Raw genomic sequence first — 17,936 nt, 5'->3', positions numbered from 1 at the left:
AAAAAATGAATACATCTTTAACTTTTTCCCAAAATACGGATTCAGTCAATAAATTTAGCTGAGCCCCTATGTCTGGATACAATTCTCTACCACTAGTATCAGTTTAAACCACTGTTCTAGTGAGAGTTATCAACCGATACCAACATTAAGTGCTTGGTGATCAGATTTGATATCTGACGTACATCACGACCATACTCAAGTGAAGCTGAAACATTCCAACCTTGAGACTGATATGAAGTGTCATTCCTAAAGACCTGTTGAGAGAAGCCACAAAGCTGTTACTTAATAATGTGTTACCTCAAGGTCAAAGATAATTTAACATAATTTTTATTTTATTTTTTGGGTTGAATAAATTGGAAATATACAGAAACGTTACTTGCAAAACAAGCGTATTGAACCTGGTTCATCAAGTTCAAAATATATATATATAGAAAGTTTTTGTATAGTTCCAACTTAATGAACCAAATACAATGGGTCTTGCATATATACAAAATCAAAATATAAATTGTTAACTCAAATTTTGGCTATTAATAATCAATACTTAGAAATAAAACCATACTTAGAAGACAATTCGATAGTGTTAAGTTTTAACCAACTAGCCTGATATTATTCGTACGAGATTTGATTCATATGATAGAAAAGAAGAAATATACAAGTGTTAAATTATTCTTAGTTCGTTTGACTGATCACGTCTTCAAATATTTAACCGCCACCCTTTCGTTTTCTTGATGAAAAGTTCCAAAATGTCTGCGCTTAATTAAGTTAATTTCTACACGTGAGCATATTTGGTGCCGCATATACTTTTATTGAGTTTCACTATACTTTTTGTGTATACTATATCCTTTTCAAAATGATTTTTGGAAGCTCATAGCCATTTATAATATGTAGATATATGAGACAATGAGATGAGAAGCGGTAATACGCATTTTGGCCAAATATCCGTCTAGATACACTCTGTTTTGTAATGAAAATGAATAATTTATTCTTCCGGAAAAGGTCTAACTGGACACTGGACCCATAGTTTTTGGTAAAATTTAAAAATAGAGAAAAATAGTTGTAATCCTTTGAACTCGTTTATCCTACGTCGATTTTGTTGTTTTTTTGTATTGTTTATACGATTTTAAGTGCGTGACGAAAGATTATTTGGTGATATCAGATTATCAGTGATGTGATTGACCAGCCTGTCAGGTCTCCAAAGATCAAATACTATTATCCCGATTTTACCCCACGGACAGTGGAAGCATTGTCTAATTTCAAAGGGTATTTATGTACTTTCATCGTTTAACCGTGTGGCTATATGAAGCCGTTTCTTCGTGTAACACATGACACAACAAAACAAAAACAAAAAAAAAACACACACACAATAATTCTTCTTCCCGCCGGCGAATTTTCAAGTTCCTCCGGCGGAAGAAAAAAATGTCTCCTCAGCTCAAAACTCATCTCTTGCCGAAGCAAGAACCTTCGTCTGAGAAGCATGGATCTACCTCCGGCGTCGTTTTCAACGTCTCCACGAGCATAATCGGAGCCGGTATAATGTCGATGCCGGCGGCGTTTAAGGTTCTCGGAGTTATCCCAGCGCTTTTGATCATCGCGATCATAGCTTGTCTTTCCACAATCTCCGCTGGATTTTTGATGAAATCGACCCTCGCCGGAGAATCGACTACTTACGCCGGAGTCATGAAAGAGTCGTTCGGGAAAACAGGATCCGTCGCTGTACAGATTGCAACGATGGTTGCCACTTTTGGTTGTATGGTTATATTCTCGATAATCATAGGTAAATTAAAATTTGATAAAGTCTCCTCTGTTACTATTTGAACTAAGAACAGAGTGCTGATTTTGGAATTGTGGTTTTCTCTCAGGAGATGTGCTATCGGGTAATGAAAATGGAGGATCCGAACATTTTGGAGTTTTGCAAGAATGGTTTGGTTCTCAGTGGTGGAACACGAGAATCTTCGCTTTGTTGTCCATCTACGGCGTCGTTTTGCTTCCGTTGGTTTTGTGTAGACGCGTGGGTAAGTTTGTTTCTATGTCATGAATGTTTGGAAACTATACATTATCTGTGGAATCTGTTGATGATTTGATTTTCTGTGAATGGTTAATGTAGAAAGACTAGCATTTAGTTCTGCGGTATCGTTTCTGCTTGCTGTGCTATTTGTGGTAATAAGCTCAGTGCTAGCGATTTCCGCGCTGATGAGCGGGGAAACGAAGAATCCAAGACTATTTCCAGAGTTGAGCAATGGAGGATCGTTTTGGAATCTCTTCACAGCTTCCCCTGTTATAGTAACCGCCTTCACTTTTCATTTTAATGGTAAGAAGTACAAATCTCTTACACCAAATCGGTGTTGTGTTCTGTCTTTTTTTGTCATGTGTCTGAGTTTGGTGTTGTGATGAAAAAATAATGCACAGTTCATCCAATTGGATTCGAGCTCAAAGATCCATTACAAGTGATCCCAGCAACTAAGATCTCTGTCATCTTGTGTGCTGCTATCTACTTCACCACTGGACTATTCGGGTACCTTCTCTTTGGAGATGCAACAATGTCGGATATTCTAGTGAACTTTGACAAGAGCTCTGGTTCTTCTATTGGTTCTCTTCTCAATGACATTGTTAGACTCAGCTACGCGCTTCACCTCATGCTCGTCTTTCCTCTCATGAACTTCTCACTGAGAGCAAACCTCGACGAGCTCTTGTTCCCCATGAAGCCTTCCTTGGGAAAAGACACGAAAAGATTCATCGGACTCACTCTTGCTCTACTGATTTGTTGTTTCTTGTCTGCGATTGCGGTGCCTGACATTTGGTACTTCTTTCAGTTCTTGGGATCAACCACCACAGTTTCCATTGCATTCATATTTCCAGCCGCCATTGTTTTAAGGTTACACAAGCTTTGATTCCTTTACTATACTTTATTAGATGCTTCAAGGTTCCTGCAAATTCCTTAATTCAGTTGTTTTTCTGATTTTGAAATGGCAGGAATGTACATGGTGTATCGACCTCAAGGGAGAAGATCGTAGCTGCGATTATGCTTATTCTTGCTGTTGCCACTAGCATCATTGCTATCTCGACGAATTTATACAGCCTCACTGCAAACTAGTCATTAAACAAAGTTTTGCGAACAGTCCCCTCCATGATCACTTCAAAGAAACCTGTAAAATTAGTAGCTTTGTGAAATAGGATTTGTCCAAAATTGCAGTGTAATAGCTATAGAAAGTGCAGCATTTGTTGCGATTTGAATCAGAGAAAGATAAAATGTACAATTCTTTAAAACTTATTCCATAATTGTTTTTCATAGCCATTATACAAATGAACTGAACATCTGAATCAGAGATTACCAACTATTAAGTATTGAGAAAAGAACTTCGATTGTTGTGAATCAGACTATTCCTTTCGTAACAAAAGTTGATGAGCTCTATGTTGGAAAAGAGGAAGCTAAAATGATACAGGTCTTCAAAAAGCTAAGTATTATGGCGATCCCTAGACTTATGATTCTTGACCTATATCCTTTTTCTGAAATGAGTTCTCAATTGGAAGAAACGGTGAGTTCTTTGTCATCTAGCTTCTTGAGTATGTTTGACTTGTATGTTGAAATGTCTGCATCTTCCAAGGAATCTGGAGTCGATTTGACGATAGAGAGTGCTCCATTAGATCCCAGGAAGTTGGCAGCTTCATCTGCAGCATTTCAAATCCAGTTGCAATTGGCATTCAAAAGAGGTCCTTATGTTCAATATAATCGATTGAGATGCAGAAGCAAGAGAATCGCAAAAGAATGTGTCAAAAACAAGAGTTGCCTGATTTGGAGAGAGCAGCGAGAGCCTTTAGAGCTTCTTTCCTTGTCTTGTCATCTTTAGCAGCCCTCAACATATGTAGAAGCTCTTGAGCCCCACCCAACTCTACAACCTTCATTCTCCTTTCATCTTTCATACACCAAACCAAACAATCACAACTGATCAGCTACAAACAAGTTCACTGGTGAGAGCAAGTAAGTATCAAAATCAAATCCTTTTCTTTTTATCACAGACAAAGGTTGAGTTGTTCCGAGGCTTTACCATCAATGGCGAAACGGGAAAGCCTAGAAGCTCCTATTCTCTTAAACAAGGGATCCTTCACATGTAAAAGCGAGACTGATTGCTGAATTAAAGTATCACCTAAACCAGGAAGTGACAAGTAAAACCCCATCAGTAAAGTATACAACAAAAATATGCAATCAAGAAAATGTAAAAGATGAAAACAAGTAGAGACTCACATACCCATATAAGGGAAGAACTGGTATCCGACATACGTTGCTGTCCCAGCAAAGAAAATTTTCAGCAACCAGCCAATTTTCCTCTCAGCTTCTTCCTCCAATGTAAGGTCATCTAGAAAATGGAAGCAAAGTCAAGCTCATCAACACCCAAAACCAGAGGCACTTTTCTTTCTTTTTTGAGTCCAATTCAAAATCTTTCAGGAACTTCCTCTCTACTCTTAAGCTCTTGGTCTTAAAGTTTTGTTTTTCTTTTCTTTCATCAGTGTATCTACTAATTGATTAAACAAAGTGACCACTTTGGAGTAAGATTACAACCAAATGTGATAAACTGGATTGAAATCGAGACTCTTACTACTGTGAAGTGAGAATAGACTTTATTACTACTACTACAGAACCAAAGCTTATCAGATTTTCAATCAAAAGACTTGACTGTTATCTTAATCTGCGGTAAGTCCACGAGTCAATCTCTTCAGATATTAAGTGTAATTGAAAAAGGAGATAGAGTAAAAAAGAGGCACCTTTTTTGGTCAGCGAGGAGAAATTCTGCGATCGAGGATTTGCATTTCTTCCTCTGCAAAAATGCTGCAAATTTTACATAAGATTTTAGACGAATCGGGAAAAGTCACATTAAGAGATTAAAAAGAGGAAATTTCAGACGAAGAATCTCAAAAATTACGCTAGCTACACGAGCAGCAAGAATTCGCATGACTAATCAAAGCTTCAAATCTTCCTGGTCTTTCTTCTGATACTGATTGCTCTGTCGATGATGGTCTTTGGGCATAAATGTAAAAACCTAATTTTCAGCTAGTTTAAATGTAATTATATTTCTCTCTCTTCTCTCATCCTTATCTTTGAGAAAGAGAGAGTTTTTCTCTTCAATTTTCTGTAAATTCCGATTATAATCGGATCTATCTTCCGGTTTACGGATAATAATTCCGACTTGATCGGATCTATGTTTATCCGAAGCTTTTGAAATCCTTTGATATCTTTGTTGATTCCATTTTTCAAGCTTTCTCACTATTCCTTAGAGAAGTGATGAATTCTATTGAATTAGTGGAATCAAAGCTTTTGCAAAGGTTTTCTAGCTTATCGGATCTTTTCGGCTTAGTCCGGACTTCTTTCTTCTGCAGATCTGTTACGCTTTAGCATGAAGTGGCAAGGTACGGGTCCTGCGATGATGGTGAAAAGCTTCTTCTCCAAAATTGGTATTGTCCTCTTATGGCTGGGAGTTATAACTCCCCCAATACCCTAATTGAAGAGCCTTCGTTAAGGCAAAGGATGAAGTCATGAAATAGAGATGATCGGAACTTAATTTATGGAGGTGAAAAGATTTCAACCAATCGGGATCATGTTTAATTGATGCAGAATGAGAGTAAAAGTGGTACATCAGTGCGCGAAGAAAACACATCATGATAAGCCCAAATTTGACGGTGAAGATGGTCGTCGGAAGTGATAAACGGCAGCGAATCGGAGGCAGCGGTGGAATCCATCGATTGAATTTCCGAGATTCTTCCTCATAAGCCACGTGGTCCTGGTTTTCTTCTCAATCGAACACGTGTTGTTAATCGTGTATATTTAGTTGTGTTCGTAATTTTATTGGGCTTTTTGGACTGTGTATCACTTTTGTAGCCTTTTGGGCTTTCGTACTATAACGAGTTGAAAAAAAAAATGTAATTATATTTATCTAGAAGAAGAAAAAAGAAATTGAAATCATTATTTTTCTATAACAAAGTAAAAATGAATGAAAGTAACCGTATGTATACGGTCATTAACCGGGTTCGATGACCTCTCTCTCTCTCTCGGCGGCGCTAAGTTAATGATTAAACACTTGGGCCTGAGAGAGCCTGAAATGTATTTAACGGCCTTTTTTATTCGGCTAGGTTGAAACTTTTATGGGCCGGTGGTCTGGTTTTCTTTATCACAAGTGTTTCCTTTTCGAGCACGGGAAGTTCTTTCTTTGTTTGCTTTTTTAACCTAGGGAAGATCTTTGTTGAGGGTTATATTGATATACAAATTTTTTTACATACTTTCATAAATCATAATGACTAGTCCTTCATGTATTTTCCCTCGGATACGAGATACTTGTTAAATAGTTTATGATTTCCATTTTAGTTTCATAGTGTTCATTTTACTGTCTAAAGTTACAGAAATGTATAATATACTAAAATACTAGAAATGTTTTATTTTTTTTTATTAAAAAAAACAGAATATTTGTTTTAGATATTTTTTTCCTCAGTTTTATAATATGTATATATATGTGCTATGTGCAAAATAGGAAAAACAAAATTTGAAAAAACAAGGAGTGATGTATGATAGCCCAAAGCCGCCCCCGTGACCTAATTCCCTAAGAAATTTTTTGTCACTTAGAAGAAGAGAGTGGGGCAGATGGAATGGGTATTGTTTTTGTACATTCTTGTTAAGATATGTTTGCAATGTTTATTATTTTGTCCTTTTGGTTATTTCTAAAGTTTCGATTACAGTCCATGCTAATTCAAATCTTGGAGTTTAACTAATGAGTTGTCTTTTAACACCCATCTAACGAGAGATATATGCATGGACAATGCAGCATGCCATGAAGTATTTATAGATTAAAGCCGTTAAAGATTAGAAGATATTCATATTGAAATTTCGAAACCACAATGTTTTTTAGTAAAAGATTCACACTAAATGATTTAAATCACTTTGTTATATACAAACTGATATGTTAAAATGAACAACGAATTTTAGCACCGTCATTCTTATAATACGGTGAATCAATGTAAATTAACTACCGAAGTTAAGTTATAACACAAACCCTTACCCTAAAAAAATGGAATCCGTCTAATGATCTCTTCACACGTGGTATTAGTCTTGTAGCTTCTGCAGAATGTTGGACTTCACTTTTTGTTAAAATAAAAAAAAATTATAGTATGAGCATTTAGGTGTCATGGAATGATATTTGATTCGGGCAAGGGAATACAAAACATATGGAGAGAAGACAAAGGAAATATAGCTGTCACAAACACGAGACCTTCTTACAATTTTATAGTTTGTTTTTTATACAGATATACATATACAAGGGGGAAAATGACATATATATATATATATATATTAATAAAAGAAGAAGAAAATGATTAGTTTATTGATCAATTATTACATCATTTCTAAGCCAATTTTTTTGTTTGTGTGAAATAATGTTGTTAACGCCATTTGCGTTCATATGGAGATAGGAAATAAGCAAACCGTATTCCTTCCAATTCACTAATGCAGCATACTGTATACTTTATTTTTCTAAAATTAAGATTTTAGCAAAACTGACTGTTAAAAAATGACTTTTCTTTTGAAAGGTATTTAAATTGACATTTTAAAAGTAGTTGACATTTTTAACAAAAACAAAAACAAAAACATTGTGACATTATGCCGTGATCATTTTCTTTCTCGACCACTCCTCTCTTTTTACCTCACTCTACAGTTAACCTCCACACTTTTATCAACCTCACGTGTCAAAGTTTTCTTACCGCAGATATCAATTTAAGGAAATTATTCAGTATAACTATGTGACTGGGCCGACTGGTAACGGAGTAAGGACATTATGACGTCATAATTATCCGTTAAAATACAATCAGTTTCTACATGGTTATGCTTAATATTTTTATATATTTTTAAGGAAACATATGATTTTAGCTCTTACAGTAATTAAGTACTACGCAATTTTATCACTTTTAAATATGGTGGTGGACAATTTTTTCTTTGTAGTGTGTTTCATTCGACTACTTTTCAGACGATGTAATTTCAAACCCACTTCTACCGATCGAAGCCGAAGTAAGACAAGAATACAGCTAGAACAAGTATATTTTGTTTTAGAGAATATAGGATCGGAATTGAATGAATCCCCTTTGCATATGAGATTCAGCCTTATGATGTCCAGAGCTTTGGCCTTTCTCTGTACTCTACTCTCAATGGGCAGCGAAACAATATATTTCTCAACTTTAGAGATTAACAGGTTTTCTTTTGTTTTTTTTAATAACTTTTATAACGTCAAATTGTGCATGTGATTGTGAATGTACTTCCCGAAGTGCAAGTCACGTGAGTACCATTTCTTTGGCAAATCCGAGCAATTAAACCCTAATTATCCGTCGTTTTTAATTTAAAAAAAAAATCATATTAAAGAGGAGAAAACAGACTGTAAAGGTAGAAGGATATGAGAAATAGTAAGAAATCTAATGAGGCTATACGTGAGAGGAAAGGGTCCTGTCTATTATGTAGAGTGTTATTTTGTGGTGATGATTAGTCGGCACACATGTGAATTGATGGGTAGTTTTATATGTCCTTGTGGAATATATAGACAATTACATGATTTTTCGACTCCTCACATTTCTTATGATATATTTTAACGCGCTTACATGCATACACATATGCCTCATTTACAATTTTGAATGTTTTTTAGTAGGCAGGTGTACTAATCAAGAATACTATGTGTATATGATGAAATATCTTTGCTTTTTTCCTGAAGCAACTCCAAATTTGAGAAGATTTTTCCTATCTACATTGTAAAATTCGGCGTCTTAACTAATTGATTTGTACCTGCATCTATAATAAGTGTGACTAAAGGTTAATGCATCGTGATAACATGGTGTTGACAATATTTTAGAATACAAAAAAAAATGAAAAGGTTTCACGTTCGTGATCTTACATTCGTGTTATTAAGAATGGCATGTGTATGTCATATGTGTGCTTTTTTTCTTTTTCAAAGTAATATCTATGCATGAACATATATAAGGTACATATACGTAATACGTATACAATAAATATATATATATATATGTAAATATAATATAGTAATATACAATTAGATATCGTGGATATAGTGAAGGGAGATAAGGAAGTTCGTAAACATCCCGTGAGGAGTGTTTGGAGGCATTCCAAAATCACAACTAACATTCTTCTATTTGCTTTTATTCTCTTCTTTCACTTCTTTCGATGCTCCTATTTCAATATTCTATACCCTGTATGTATAAATATTTTACAGTTTTATTTCTTCCTCTATCACGAGCTAATCGTTTCCTTATACTCGTTCCCTCTCCTCATTTCCTCAAACCTTGAATACTCAAGAATCACTCACGCGCAAAAAAAAAAAAAAAAAGATTTTAAAGAGAGTTGGCCAATACCATTTAAAGGCTAGACAAGGAAAATTGAACCGGTCAATGGTATCCTTGATAATGGATCTTTGCGGTTCACAATTGTATCGTCGTTGTGTCTCAAAAGTGATGGCTGTGTCATTCTTTAGTTATGAAGTTCATGTATATACAACTATGCTACAACAGAATGAAATCATTAATTCAACTAGCTTATCACCTGTTAAAGAAAAGAAATTGATAGTTTATTTGTTTTAGATTCTGTTAGGAATGAAGAGAGATAATTCTGATTCCATATGAAAGACATGAGCCAAACATTTTTATTCATCATATTTTGTTATATTCCGATGCATTTAGTTTTATTATATACAGATATATATATATATATATATATATATATTTCTTTAGATAATTACCATTTGAAGGCATATGTATAATCTATTATTTTCTTACATTGCAATGTACATAGTTTATATATATATATATAGATATATATATATGTATGCATAGTTTATATATATATATATGTATGCAAGTATGCAAAATGATTTTCTTTTCTTATAAAGAAATATATGGTATGTTAGATATTGAAGGTCATGTTGAAATTCTAATGTTATCGACCTATTCCTATCTTTACTTTATGAATTATTCTTCGCTTTCCATTTGATTCTATAAAGTTTATCAATGATTATTGTACTAGATCATTACATCGAAAATTACACTCACGTGTGCATAGAAATTAAAGAAAGAAGAAAAACTAGATTATTCATGTACATATTCACGTCCGTAAGTATTTTTCTCGTATGTAATATATATAAAGATATACACAAGAACTATATATGTATCTAGTATGGAATAACGTGTAACTAGACATAGAGGCAATCAAGTAATTCACGAGATACCAAACGGATTTGTCCGTATATATCACATTTTGTAGTTATGAAGAGATCAGACTATAAGGCAGACATGTGAGAGACGAGTGGATCCTATAACATTGAAGAGAATCAGATCTCTATTTCCTCTTTCTTACCCTATATATATATAATTATAGAAGAGAACCCGAAGAGGAGGAGAAGAGGATAAAAGCATTGAAGAATATGGTTTCGAGAGAACACAACAAAGGTTCCTCTCTGCATGAGAAGTTTCAACTGCTTCGTTCAGTCACTAACTCTCATGCTGTAATTAGATTCCAACACTCTCCTTTCTACCTTTGTTACTTATTTTGATATGATTCGATCTCTTCTATATTTAAAAACCAATTCAGTGGTAATATATGTACCATAAATTATAAATATTCCACTAATAGATCATATTCAGATATATACACATACCAATTTAGCCGTGATCTCTATCTCTCTTGCATTCATTAGAGATCAAAACTTCACTCCTTTTCATTGTATATGTAATTTTGTTTCGTTCTAGATTTTTACTAATCGATTAGTGATTTGTTATTTTTTCTTCTTCTTGATTTATCTTCAATTTATAGTTACTTGATTCGTTCCTAAACATAATGAACATATATATATTTAGAACAAGTTACATAAAAGAGCCAAAATATGATAATTGAACTGGGAATTTTCTTGGACTAAACTTGTACTTTGAGAATCTAAACTCAACTATATCACTGAATATCACTGATATATGCAAAAGCACACATTTTGCAGGAGAGCGAAACATCGATCATTGTGGATGCATCCAAATATATCAAAAAGCTTAAGCAGAAAGTCGAAAAAATCAACAATGCGACCACGTCAGAGCAATATTTCTGTGATCCTACCGATCCAATGGTATATAAACGTAACATATATGTACCCTTTTAGTCTATGAAGCATTTACATTAAGAATCTTAAATTGATATTGGGGCTTTGTACTGACGATAGGTTACAGTGGAAACCCTAGAGAAGGGGTTCATGATAAAGGTAACGTCAGGGAAGAATGAAGCAGGCATGTTGGTTTGTGTTCTTGAAGCTTTTGAAGATCTTGGGCTCGATGTTGTTGAAGCTAGGGTTTCATGTACGGACTCATTTAGCTTTCATGCCATTGGTTCATCAGATGTAAACACAGTTTTCCGTCATCATCGTTATATATTGACTTCCATTCATCATAATTATAAACAAAAATTTTATAATTTCTATCTAATGAAAATTATTTCCAGAATGATGATGGAGAAAGCATGGATGCTGAAACAGTTAAACAGGTAGTGGCAGAAGCAGTCAAGACCTGGAGTGATAGCCATGATCCAAAAGGGTAAAGACCAGATCAAGGATTCATGAATCTCTCTCTATATAATTATCCATTTGTTTGAGTAAAAAGGGGTCTTAATTAGATATATGATCAAGGAAAAGTTCAATTGTATCTCTCTAATTAATTAAAATTCTTATAGTAATTTCTTTGGCATGAAGTTATTAAACTCATCACTAAATTGTGAAAACCTGATCAAAATAAACATTCAAAATCGACACTTTTCCGGCGTTTCTCCAAATATAGTAGTGGAACGGACTTTATATTATTAACTTCTTCTTTTTTTGGTCTCAATATCTAAAATTCTCCTCATCATCAAGAATATTTCCCACATTAATTTGATGATCCTGTACTCCTCGATCAGTACTCCCAACAGTGGTTAGAAAATAAAAGTTCCAACACATTATCAATACAAATAAATATGGAGAATATTTAAAGATCTTCACTAGACCGTCGTGGAAAAGATCCATGTTCATTTGCTGATTGGCCATGCATGGCTATGGTTATCTTAAGAAACAAGCAAACGAATGAGAGATATTTAAAAATCAGAATCTAATTAAAATTAATTACCAAAGAAACTCGAATTCGAATAGATCAATGAGGAGACGGAAATTGTCCAATGCCTCGATATATATGGAGACAGATCCACTTAATCGAGAGAAAATATAAAGTATAAACCAATTAAGAACGTGTTCTATTATTTAATAGAAACGTAAGTACATTTATCACAGAAATAATAAAACTGTACCTTTTTACAATGCAAATTTGTATCGGTTTGTAAACTCTAGAGACCAATTTTTTTCTTTTTTTCCTCAGATCTATTTTTTCTTTTGTTCAGCAAGAAACAGTCAGTTTGGGCTTTCACATTCATTTCAATTAGACCCATTGATTCTGAAACGGTCTGTTTCTTGCCGATGATTAGGCACACTCTTTTTTGTTGTTTGTCTTGCAATTTAGTTGGAATGCTTTTTAACCCCCCTAAAAAAAAATCTTGACAAAAAAAAATATCAATTAATGAATTAGTAATGTAAACATACAAAATAACGTCCATTCATCAATCTTTCACTAATTTAATGAATCACATCTCTTCTCGTTTCGCTCAGGAACGCTCTAGTAATTTGTACGCATAAATGCTGGTTCTTCTGAGAAAAAGCTTCGTACTTATCCGAAAAAACGATCTCGTCCATGTTTCTCACCACAAATCCTAAAGCAGTTTCCTTCAGCATCTTGCTCGAACCAAGATCCGAGACATCAAGAACGTCAAGAACGCTAGAGGTGTTCAAGGAACTCAACATGTGTTGCTCGCAGAGCTCTGCAAGTAATGAATCATGTACTTATCAGCTGCAAGAAACAACGCATAGACATGCTTCTCCAACTTGTCTGAAGCCAATGTGCCGGTGTATAGAAACTCCAAGAGAGCTTGAAGTTCCTCGGAATTAAGTTCTTGAAGCGTTATGGCGTATTCTGGAGCGGTTTTGCATTCGTCTGAATCTAGAATATTCTTGAAGATCTCGGATTTTGAAGCCTATATATATATATATATATATATATATAGAAAAAGACAAAATTTTGATATATGTAAGTCTCATTGAAATTTTTTTTTTAAACGGTTGCATGTTAGTGTTTACGTGTGTTGATATGTGGATATCAACAAGAGACAACCTTATTTTTCGAATATATTTTAAAGAAAGCAACCACATAAACGCTGATAATTGTTTTCTTAAAACCCTTTAAATTAATGGATAACCGTATTTTAACATATAAACGTAGAAAAGAACCACAAACAAAAAAAAAAACAAAACAAATACATGCCATAGCTAGATATAAGAAAAGAATAAAGATTATTGAATTTAAAAAACAAAAACCCTTTTCTTTTAAAAAAAAAAGATTTATGTGGAATTTACCAGCAAAGCTCTATGTGCAGGAATCGGAGGTCCTTCATCGCCGGGTTTTAGAAGAATATCAGCATGAAGCTGTTCTTTGAATCCCGAAACAAAGCTGCTCAAGAAGACTATTCTCTTGTTCTGCTCCTCTTCGGTCTCTTTCATGTTTTTCATCCATTTTATCACCTTCTCTAATGGTTGCGGCTGAAATATAATTAAAATTCATATAACAGCGATCAATTAATGTATTTGATATATACAAACTTTGTTATCTTTTCAAATACCTAATTAAGTTCGAATACATATATAGCTTACCTCACAAGAAAACAAAGGAGAAGAAGAAAGAGAAGAGCCATTGTTGACCGGCGATTTATCGGTAGATTTGTCATGATCTTCTTTCGAGCCCTCAAGCTTCTTGAGCAGAGCGATAGTGGTTCTAGCCCCTTCGTAGCATGATCCACATATCGTGTTCCTAGGTGGCCTTAAAATAGATGGCATTGTGGTGCAGATTGAGCAATCCATTTAGTTTTCTTAGTTTGTAGTTAATTTCCTCTTCCCTATTTATCTATATATCTCACAAATTTTGGAGTAAACTTAAAAATATGAAGAAGAATAGCTACAGAGGTAGATGATGGAGGAGCAGTTTCTTGCTTCGAACTCAAGTTGTTAGATTATTGTTCAAGAGTTGGTTAGAGATGGTAACGTTCTTGAAAACATTTTTATATAAAAGTTTCGTTAATGATCAACTCGATACATGATTGTTTCCGTAAAGAGTTGTTGAACATAATTTAACAGATAAAACAACGAGAAATGAAATGATTAAGTCATGAAGGAATCTTTTTAGGAGTTGTGTCTAGTTGGAACTCGGAACCTTCATTGGATATCATATTATTACTTAATTGTTATGGACGATGAAGTTATTCTTACATATTTATTCAATTATTTATATGCTGAATAGGCTTTGGATGTACATAATCGATGTTGCCTTAAACATACATAATAACAAAAATTAATTAATGAACAATTAATTAGAGAGGAAATAATAAAATGTGGAGATTCGGGAGATGATAGCTTCAAAAGCTAAAAGACTTAAAGTTGGGAAAATGAGAAAGACTTTCCAACCATTCAACAGCAAATATGCGTAGTGTCGGCACGTCGCTCCATCCATAGATCTATAGTTCTATACGCGTATATCTATAGCTTCAAGATTAGTTTGCTTTGTTTTTAGGAAAAATATTAATTAACTCATCAATTTTGTAAGAGTTAATAATTGATATCAGAGTGTGCTTTCCAAATCTTATCACGAAATATTTCTGTAATGGATTAAATTAGAAAGTTGGGAATGAAGAATTAATTACTGAAAACATTAGTACAGTATTGTGTAACTTTAAGGCCACGTCTAGAAAAAAGAAATCATTAGTATAATTGGTTTTGGGCTTGTACAATTCCAAAGGAAATGGGAATTCAAATCCCACCTTAACCATGTCCTATAAATGTTTCAGCTTAAACAAAACATTTGTAGGCCACACAAAAAAACTTTTGCTTTTAGGGGTCCCAAATTCTATAAGCCGGCTTATCTTACAATTTCTCTCGACTATAATCCAATTTTGTTTCCAAATATTCAGACAGATGCCTGAATGGATTAAGTTATTTAATAAGTCGACTATTCTAAAGTCCTCGCAGTATTTAATCATTTAAACACTTGAAACTTTAAATTAAAGAAGTCGGAACAACATGGGTCCAACATCTTGTTATCAAAAGTTGAAAAGGTATGTATATATGAGATATATTACGTACTTATAGAAAGTACTTTCTTAGTTCTTAAAACAACACACAAACCAAAGATAATAAGAAGCATTGCAAATACGGATAAGTAGCCCCATTGTCATCTTTAGTACTTAAACTTGCGATGGCTTAGACTCGGCTTCTGCGAGTTTTGGTTCAACATCAACCTTAGCCTCAGTCTTAGTCTCAGCCTCCGTTTTAGTCTCAGTCTCAGTCTCCTTCTTAGGCTCAGCTTCGGCTTTAGGCTCAGCCTCAGCATCCACGGGCCAGTAAGAAGTCTTCTTTCCAGTCTTTGAAACTGTTTGAAAAACTGCTTCAGGCTCAACGTTACCTTTCACTGTCACCTTTTGCTCCTTGATATCAATATCAAATGACTCAACCCCTGAGATTATTTTATGATTTAAATTAGGAGGCATATAAATAATTAATAATGATTAAAAGTAAGTATCTGAGAACATGAAAAAAAAAAAAAAAAAATAGAGGAGTAAAGTACCTTCCATTTTGCCCAACACTCTATTGACGGCACCAACGCAGCCTTGGCATGACATACCAACTTTGAGGACAACAGTCTGCATATATCACACATTTCAATCGGAAAAAATTAGAATTAGAAGTGTTAATCTGACCGTCCAGTCCAAATATATCAACAAGTACATTTACCTCTAATAAACATTTAATTTTAGGGTTCAAGCTTAATCGTCACATTTTTAATCAATATTATGCCTAGACCAAATAATCTTCATCTTTTTTTTCTTCATTCATAATTTTATATTAAATGATTTCAAAATATTAATCGTTTGTTTAAACCGGCTGATCTGCGGTTCTAATCGGCTGACTTAGAACGCCGTTCGAATTGTAGAACTAGAACACCACTATAAATATAATTAAATAGTTACATATGTAACTAGAATCACATATATGCCGATGATGAGCGTTGATCCAAAAGAAATGTTAGCATCGTTTGTAAAACGAATACGAAAAGACGTGTCTGCTTAAAAGATCGTTGGCCCTTCCAAACATTATTTCACCGTTTAATGGACAATAACCACACGTAACCCCAAGAAATAGAGAGACAAGAGATAAGAGACAGAGAGAGATCAAAGTCAAAATTTACCTGAGACATGGCTAGAATTAGATGAAACGAAACGAGAAGCTCTGAGATCGACGATCCGAATTAGATAATGTGAGATGTTTGTTTGCAGAATGAGAAGAAAATGGTGTCTTGTTGATTATTTATAGCGACGCAAAAAGCAAAGATTCGGAGGAGTTAGCGTAAAGGAAACGAACGCATTAGCGCATTTACCATATGCATTCCAATAGAATAAAAAAAAAAAAGTTTTAGGAAGGTTAGTTATACCTGATGTGGAAAAAAGGCTACCAACTTTAAAATCCACTAACGGAAAGTACAAGCACAAATGAATGAAGAAGGATTATGAGGTCTTCTTGTACTACACATGTTTTGTTGTAGTACCAAGTACCTTTTTTTCACACTTTTTATATGGGGTCATTCAAAAGTTTACTTGTTTGTTATTTTATTAAATAGGTATATTTGAGATTTGACTATGAACTTATGACAAACTATTTTGGGATCAAACTAATTTTTATTCGTAAAGCTTTAAAAGTTATATCATGTATAAGATATTTATATATGTATGTTAGCTGTAGATTTCAGTGGATTTATTGAAAATATTGAATGGTTGACTAAATTAAGTTTATAGCAGTGATGATTTGAAAATTAGTAACTAGCAAATTATGTCAAATGTAAATTAAGAAAACATATTCTTTTTTGGAGTAGATCATGATGACATGGGTATCTAATGACTTTTTCCATCCTTACACCTTGATCACTACAATACAGGCCCACTAAATTTTGTTGACCACAATATAGGCCCACTAATAATTTGCCAAATTGGGCTGATAAATCCTAAATAACTAATTTCCTCCAGCTCTCGAGTCTTCCTCAGAACTCTTCTCTTCTCCTTCTCCTTTCGACCCTTTTGCTTCCCGCCAATAGAGAGTGGCATCTTCTCCACCAAAACCTCAGGTGACTCCCAAGTTTCCGACTCACCGAATTATAATGGAAGCTCATCGCTCTCTCGGAGGAAGATTACATAGGAAACCCCTCGGAGATTGCACAAATACCGTCTCCAGATCTTCCCAACAGTCATCTTCTTCGTCCGCTACTCTCGTCAAATTCGCGAATCCGAGTCTCACTTCTTCTCTTAAGAGGTTAGTAGATCAAACCTCGCTCAAGGAGAAAAGCAAAGATGTTGATAACTCAAACGCTGCCGCCGAAAACGCTTCCTGCTCTCTTTCCACGAGCGTTAGACCCGTAACTCGCCGTGTGGCCGCCGATCTGGGTTTTCCGGCACCTACGCCTTCTCGTCCCCCAAAACCCAAAGATGTCAGTAAATCAAAGGCTGGTGCCGGAAGCGCTTCCCGGTCTGTTGCCGTTAGACCCGTAACTCGCCGTATGTCTGCCGATCTGGGTTCTCCGTCCTCTGCGCCTTCCCGTCCCCAAAACTCGCGCTCTGTTGAGGGTAATTTATTCACCTGTAATGGGTTTTGCTCAAATTTTGTTATAGTGTATCGATTTCCATCTTTCTTCTGAGGGAATTTCAGTTGAATTGAATTTGTGCTCAACTCTAGGGTTTTGTTTGCCGGAATTTGTGG

General features: G+C 34.6%; 6 protein-coding genes across 6 annotated transcripts in view; 3 read left to right on the top strand and 3 right to left on the bottom strand.

Moving 5' to 3' along the window:
- The first annotated feature begins 1,335 nt into the window (after positions 1–1,335).
- LOC18020183 (amino acid transporter AVT6C) lies at positions 1,336–3,288 on the top strand. The gene is made up of 5 exons (XM_006402947.2): positions 1,336–1,774; positions 1,860–2,012; positions 2,105–2,308; positions 2,407–2,872; positions 2,971–3,288. Exons 1-5 carry the CDS (start codon positions 1,417–1,419, stop codon positions 3,089–3,091), a joined length of 1,302 nt encoding a protein of 433 aa, XP_006403010.1. The 5' UTR covers positions 1,336–1,416; the 3' UTR covers positions 3,092–3,288.
- LOC18020181 lies at positions 3,241–5,083 on the bottom strand. Its single transcript, XM_006402948.2, has 6 exons — positions 4,917–5,083; positions 4,759–4,822; positions 4,245–4,352; positions 4,044–4,142; positions 3,786–3,911; positions 3,241–3,666 (listed from the first exon to the last, which is right to left on the bottom strand). The coding sequence occupies exons 1-6, from the start codon at positions 4,944–4,946 to the stop codon at positions 3,518–3,520; spliced, it is 576 nt and encodes a 191-aa protein (XP_006403011.1). The 5' UTR covers positions 4,947–5,083; the 3' UTR covers positions 3,241–3,517.
- Positions 5,084–10,424: 5,341 nt separating this feature from the next.
- LOC18020180 lies at positions 10,425–11,664 on the top strand. Its single transcript, XM_006402946.2, has 4 exons — positions 10,425–10,532; positions 11,019–11,141; positions 11,235–11,408; positions 11,510–11,664. Exons 1-4 carry the CDS (start codon positions 10,452–10,454, stop codon positions 11,603–11,605), a joined length of 474 nt encoding a protein of 157 aa, XP_006403009.1. The 5' UTR covers positions 10,425–10,451; the 3' UTR covers positions 11,606–11,664.
- A 1,001-nt stretch (positions 11,665–12,665) lies between these two features.
- On the bottom strand, positions 12,666–14,169 carry LOC18020179 (BTB/POZ domain-containing protein At3g56230). The gene is given in 4 exon segments (XM_024157236.1): positions 12,666–12,910; positions 12,913–13,120; positions 13,500–13,682; positions 13,794–14,169. Coding segments are annotated over 4 exon segments (843 nt in total). The 5' UTR covers positions 14,001–14,169.
- Positions 14,170–15,178: 1,009 nt separating this feature from the next.
- On the bottom strand, positions 15,179–16,500 carry LOC112087193 (copper transport protein CCH). Its single transcript, XM_024157235.1, has 3 exons — positions 16,378–16,500; positions 15,757–15,832; positions 15,179–15,645 (listed from the first exon to the last, which is right to left on the bottom strand). The coding sequence occupies exons 1-3, from the start codon at positions 16,384–16,386 to the stop codon at positions 15,377–15,379; spliced, it is 354 nt and encodes a 117-aa protein (XP_024013003.1). The 5' UTR covers positions 16,387–16,500; the 3' UTR covers positions 15,179–15,376.
- A 774-nt stretch (positions 16,501–17,274) lies between these two features.
- Positions 17,275–17,936, top strand: part of LOC18020177 — a 2,165-nt gene continuing 1,503 nt past the window's right edge. Inside the window, exon 1 of the mRNA XM_006402942.2 lies at positions 17,275–17,803. Within this exon, the coding sequence (XP_006403005.2) occupies positions 17,341–17,803 (463 nt within the window). The 5' untranslated portion in view covers positions 17,275–17,340. The remainder of the gene's footprint in view (positions 17,804–17,936) is intronic.

The sequence above is a fragment of the Eutrema salsugineum genome, unplaced genomic scaffold (assembly GCF_000478725.1).
Source record: "Eutrema salsugineum unplaced genomic scaffold, Eutsalg1_0 scaffold_19, whole genome shotgun sequence".
NCBI classification, from domain to species: Eukaryota; Viridiplantae; Streptophyta; class Magnoliopsida; order Brassicales; family Brassicaceae; genus Eutrema; species Eutrema salsugineum.
This window is presented reverse-complemented; position numbering and strand designations above follow the sequence as displayed.

Excerpts from the sequence above, each read along its gene's own strand:
- LOC18020183 (XM_006402947.2), top strand. The coding sequence starts at position 1,417 with ATGTCTCCTCAGCTCAAAACTCATCTCTTGCCGAAGCAAGAACCTTCG. Across the intron at positions 2,013-2,104 it reads GGTTTTGTGTAGACGCGTGG|AAAGACTAGCATTTAGTTCT; the intron begins GTAAGTTTGTTT and ends TGGTTAATGTAG. Across the intron at positions 2,873-2,970 it reads CCAGCCGCCATTGTTTTAAG|GAATGTACATGGTGTATCGA; the intron begins GTTACACAAGCT and ends TTGAAATGGCAG.
- LOC18020181 (XM_006402948.2), bottom strand. The coding sequence starts at position 4,946 with ATGCGAATTCTTGCTGCTCGTGTAGCTAGC. Across the intron at positions 4,353-4,758 it reads CTCCTCGCTGACCAAAAAAG|ATGACCTTACATTGGAGGAA; the intron begins GTGCCTCTTTTT and ends TCCATTTTCTAG. Across the intron at positions 3,912-4,043 it reads TTCCCGTTTCGCCATTGATG|ATGAAAGGAGAATGAAGGTT; the intron begins GTAAAGCCTCGG and ends GGTGTATGAAAG.
- LOC18020180 (XM_006402946.2), top strand. The coding sequence starts at position 10,452 with ATGGTTTCGAGAGAACACAACAAAGGTTCCTCTCTGCATGAGAAGTTT. Across the intron at positions 10,533-11,018 it reads CAGTCACTAACTCTCATGCT|GAGAGCGAAACATCGATCAT; the intron begins GTAATTAGATTC and ends CACATTTTGCAG. Across the intron at positions 11,142-11,234 it reads GTGATCCTACCGATCCAATG|GTTACAGTGGAAACCCTAGA; the intron begins GTATATAAACGT and ends TACTGACGATAG.
- LOC112087193 (XM_024157235.1), bottom strand. Across the intron at positions 15,646-15,756 it reads AGTGTTGGGCAAAATGGAAG|GGGTTGAGTCATTTGATATT; the intron begins GTACTTTACTCC and ends AAATAATCTCAG.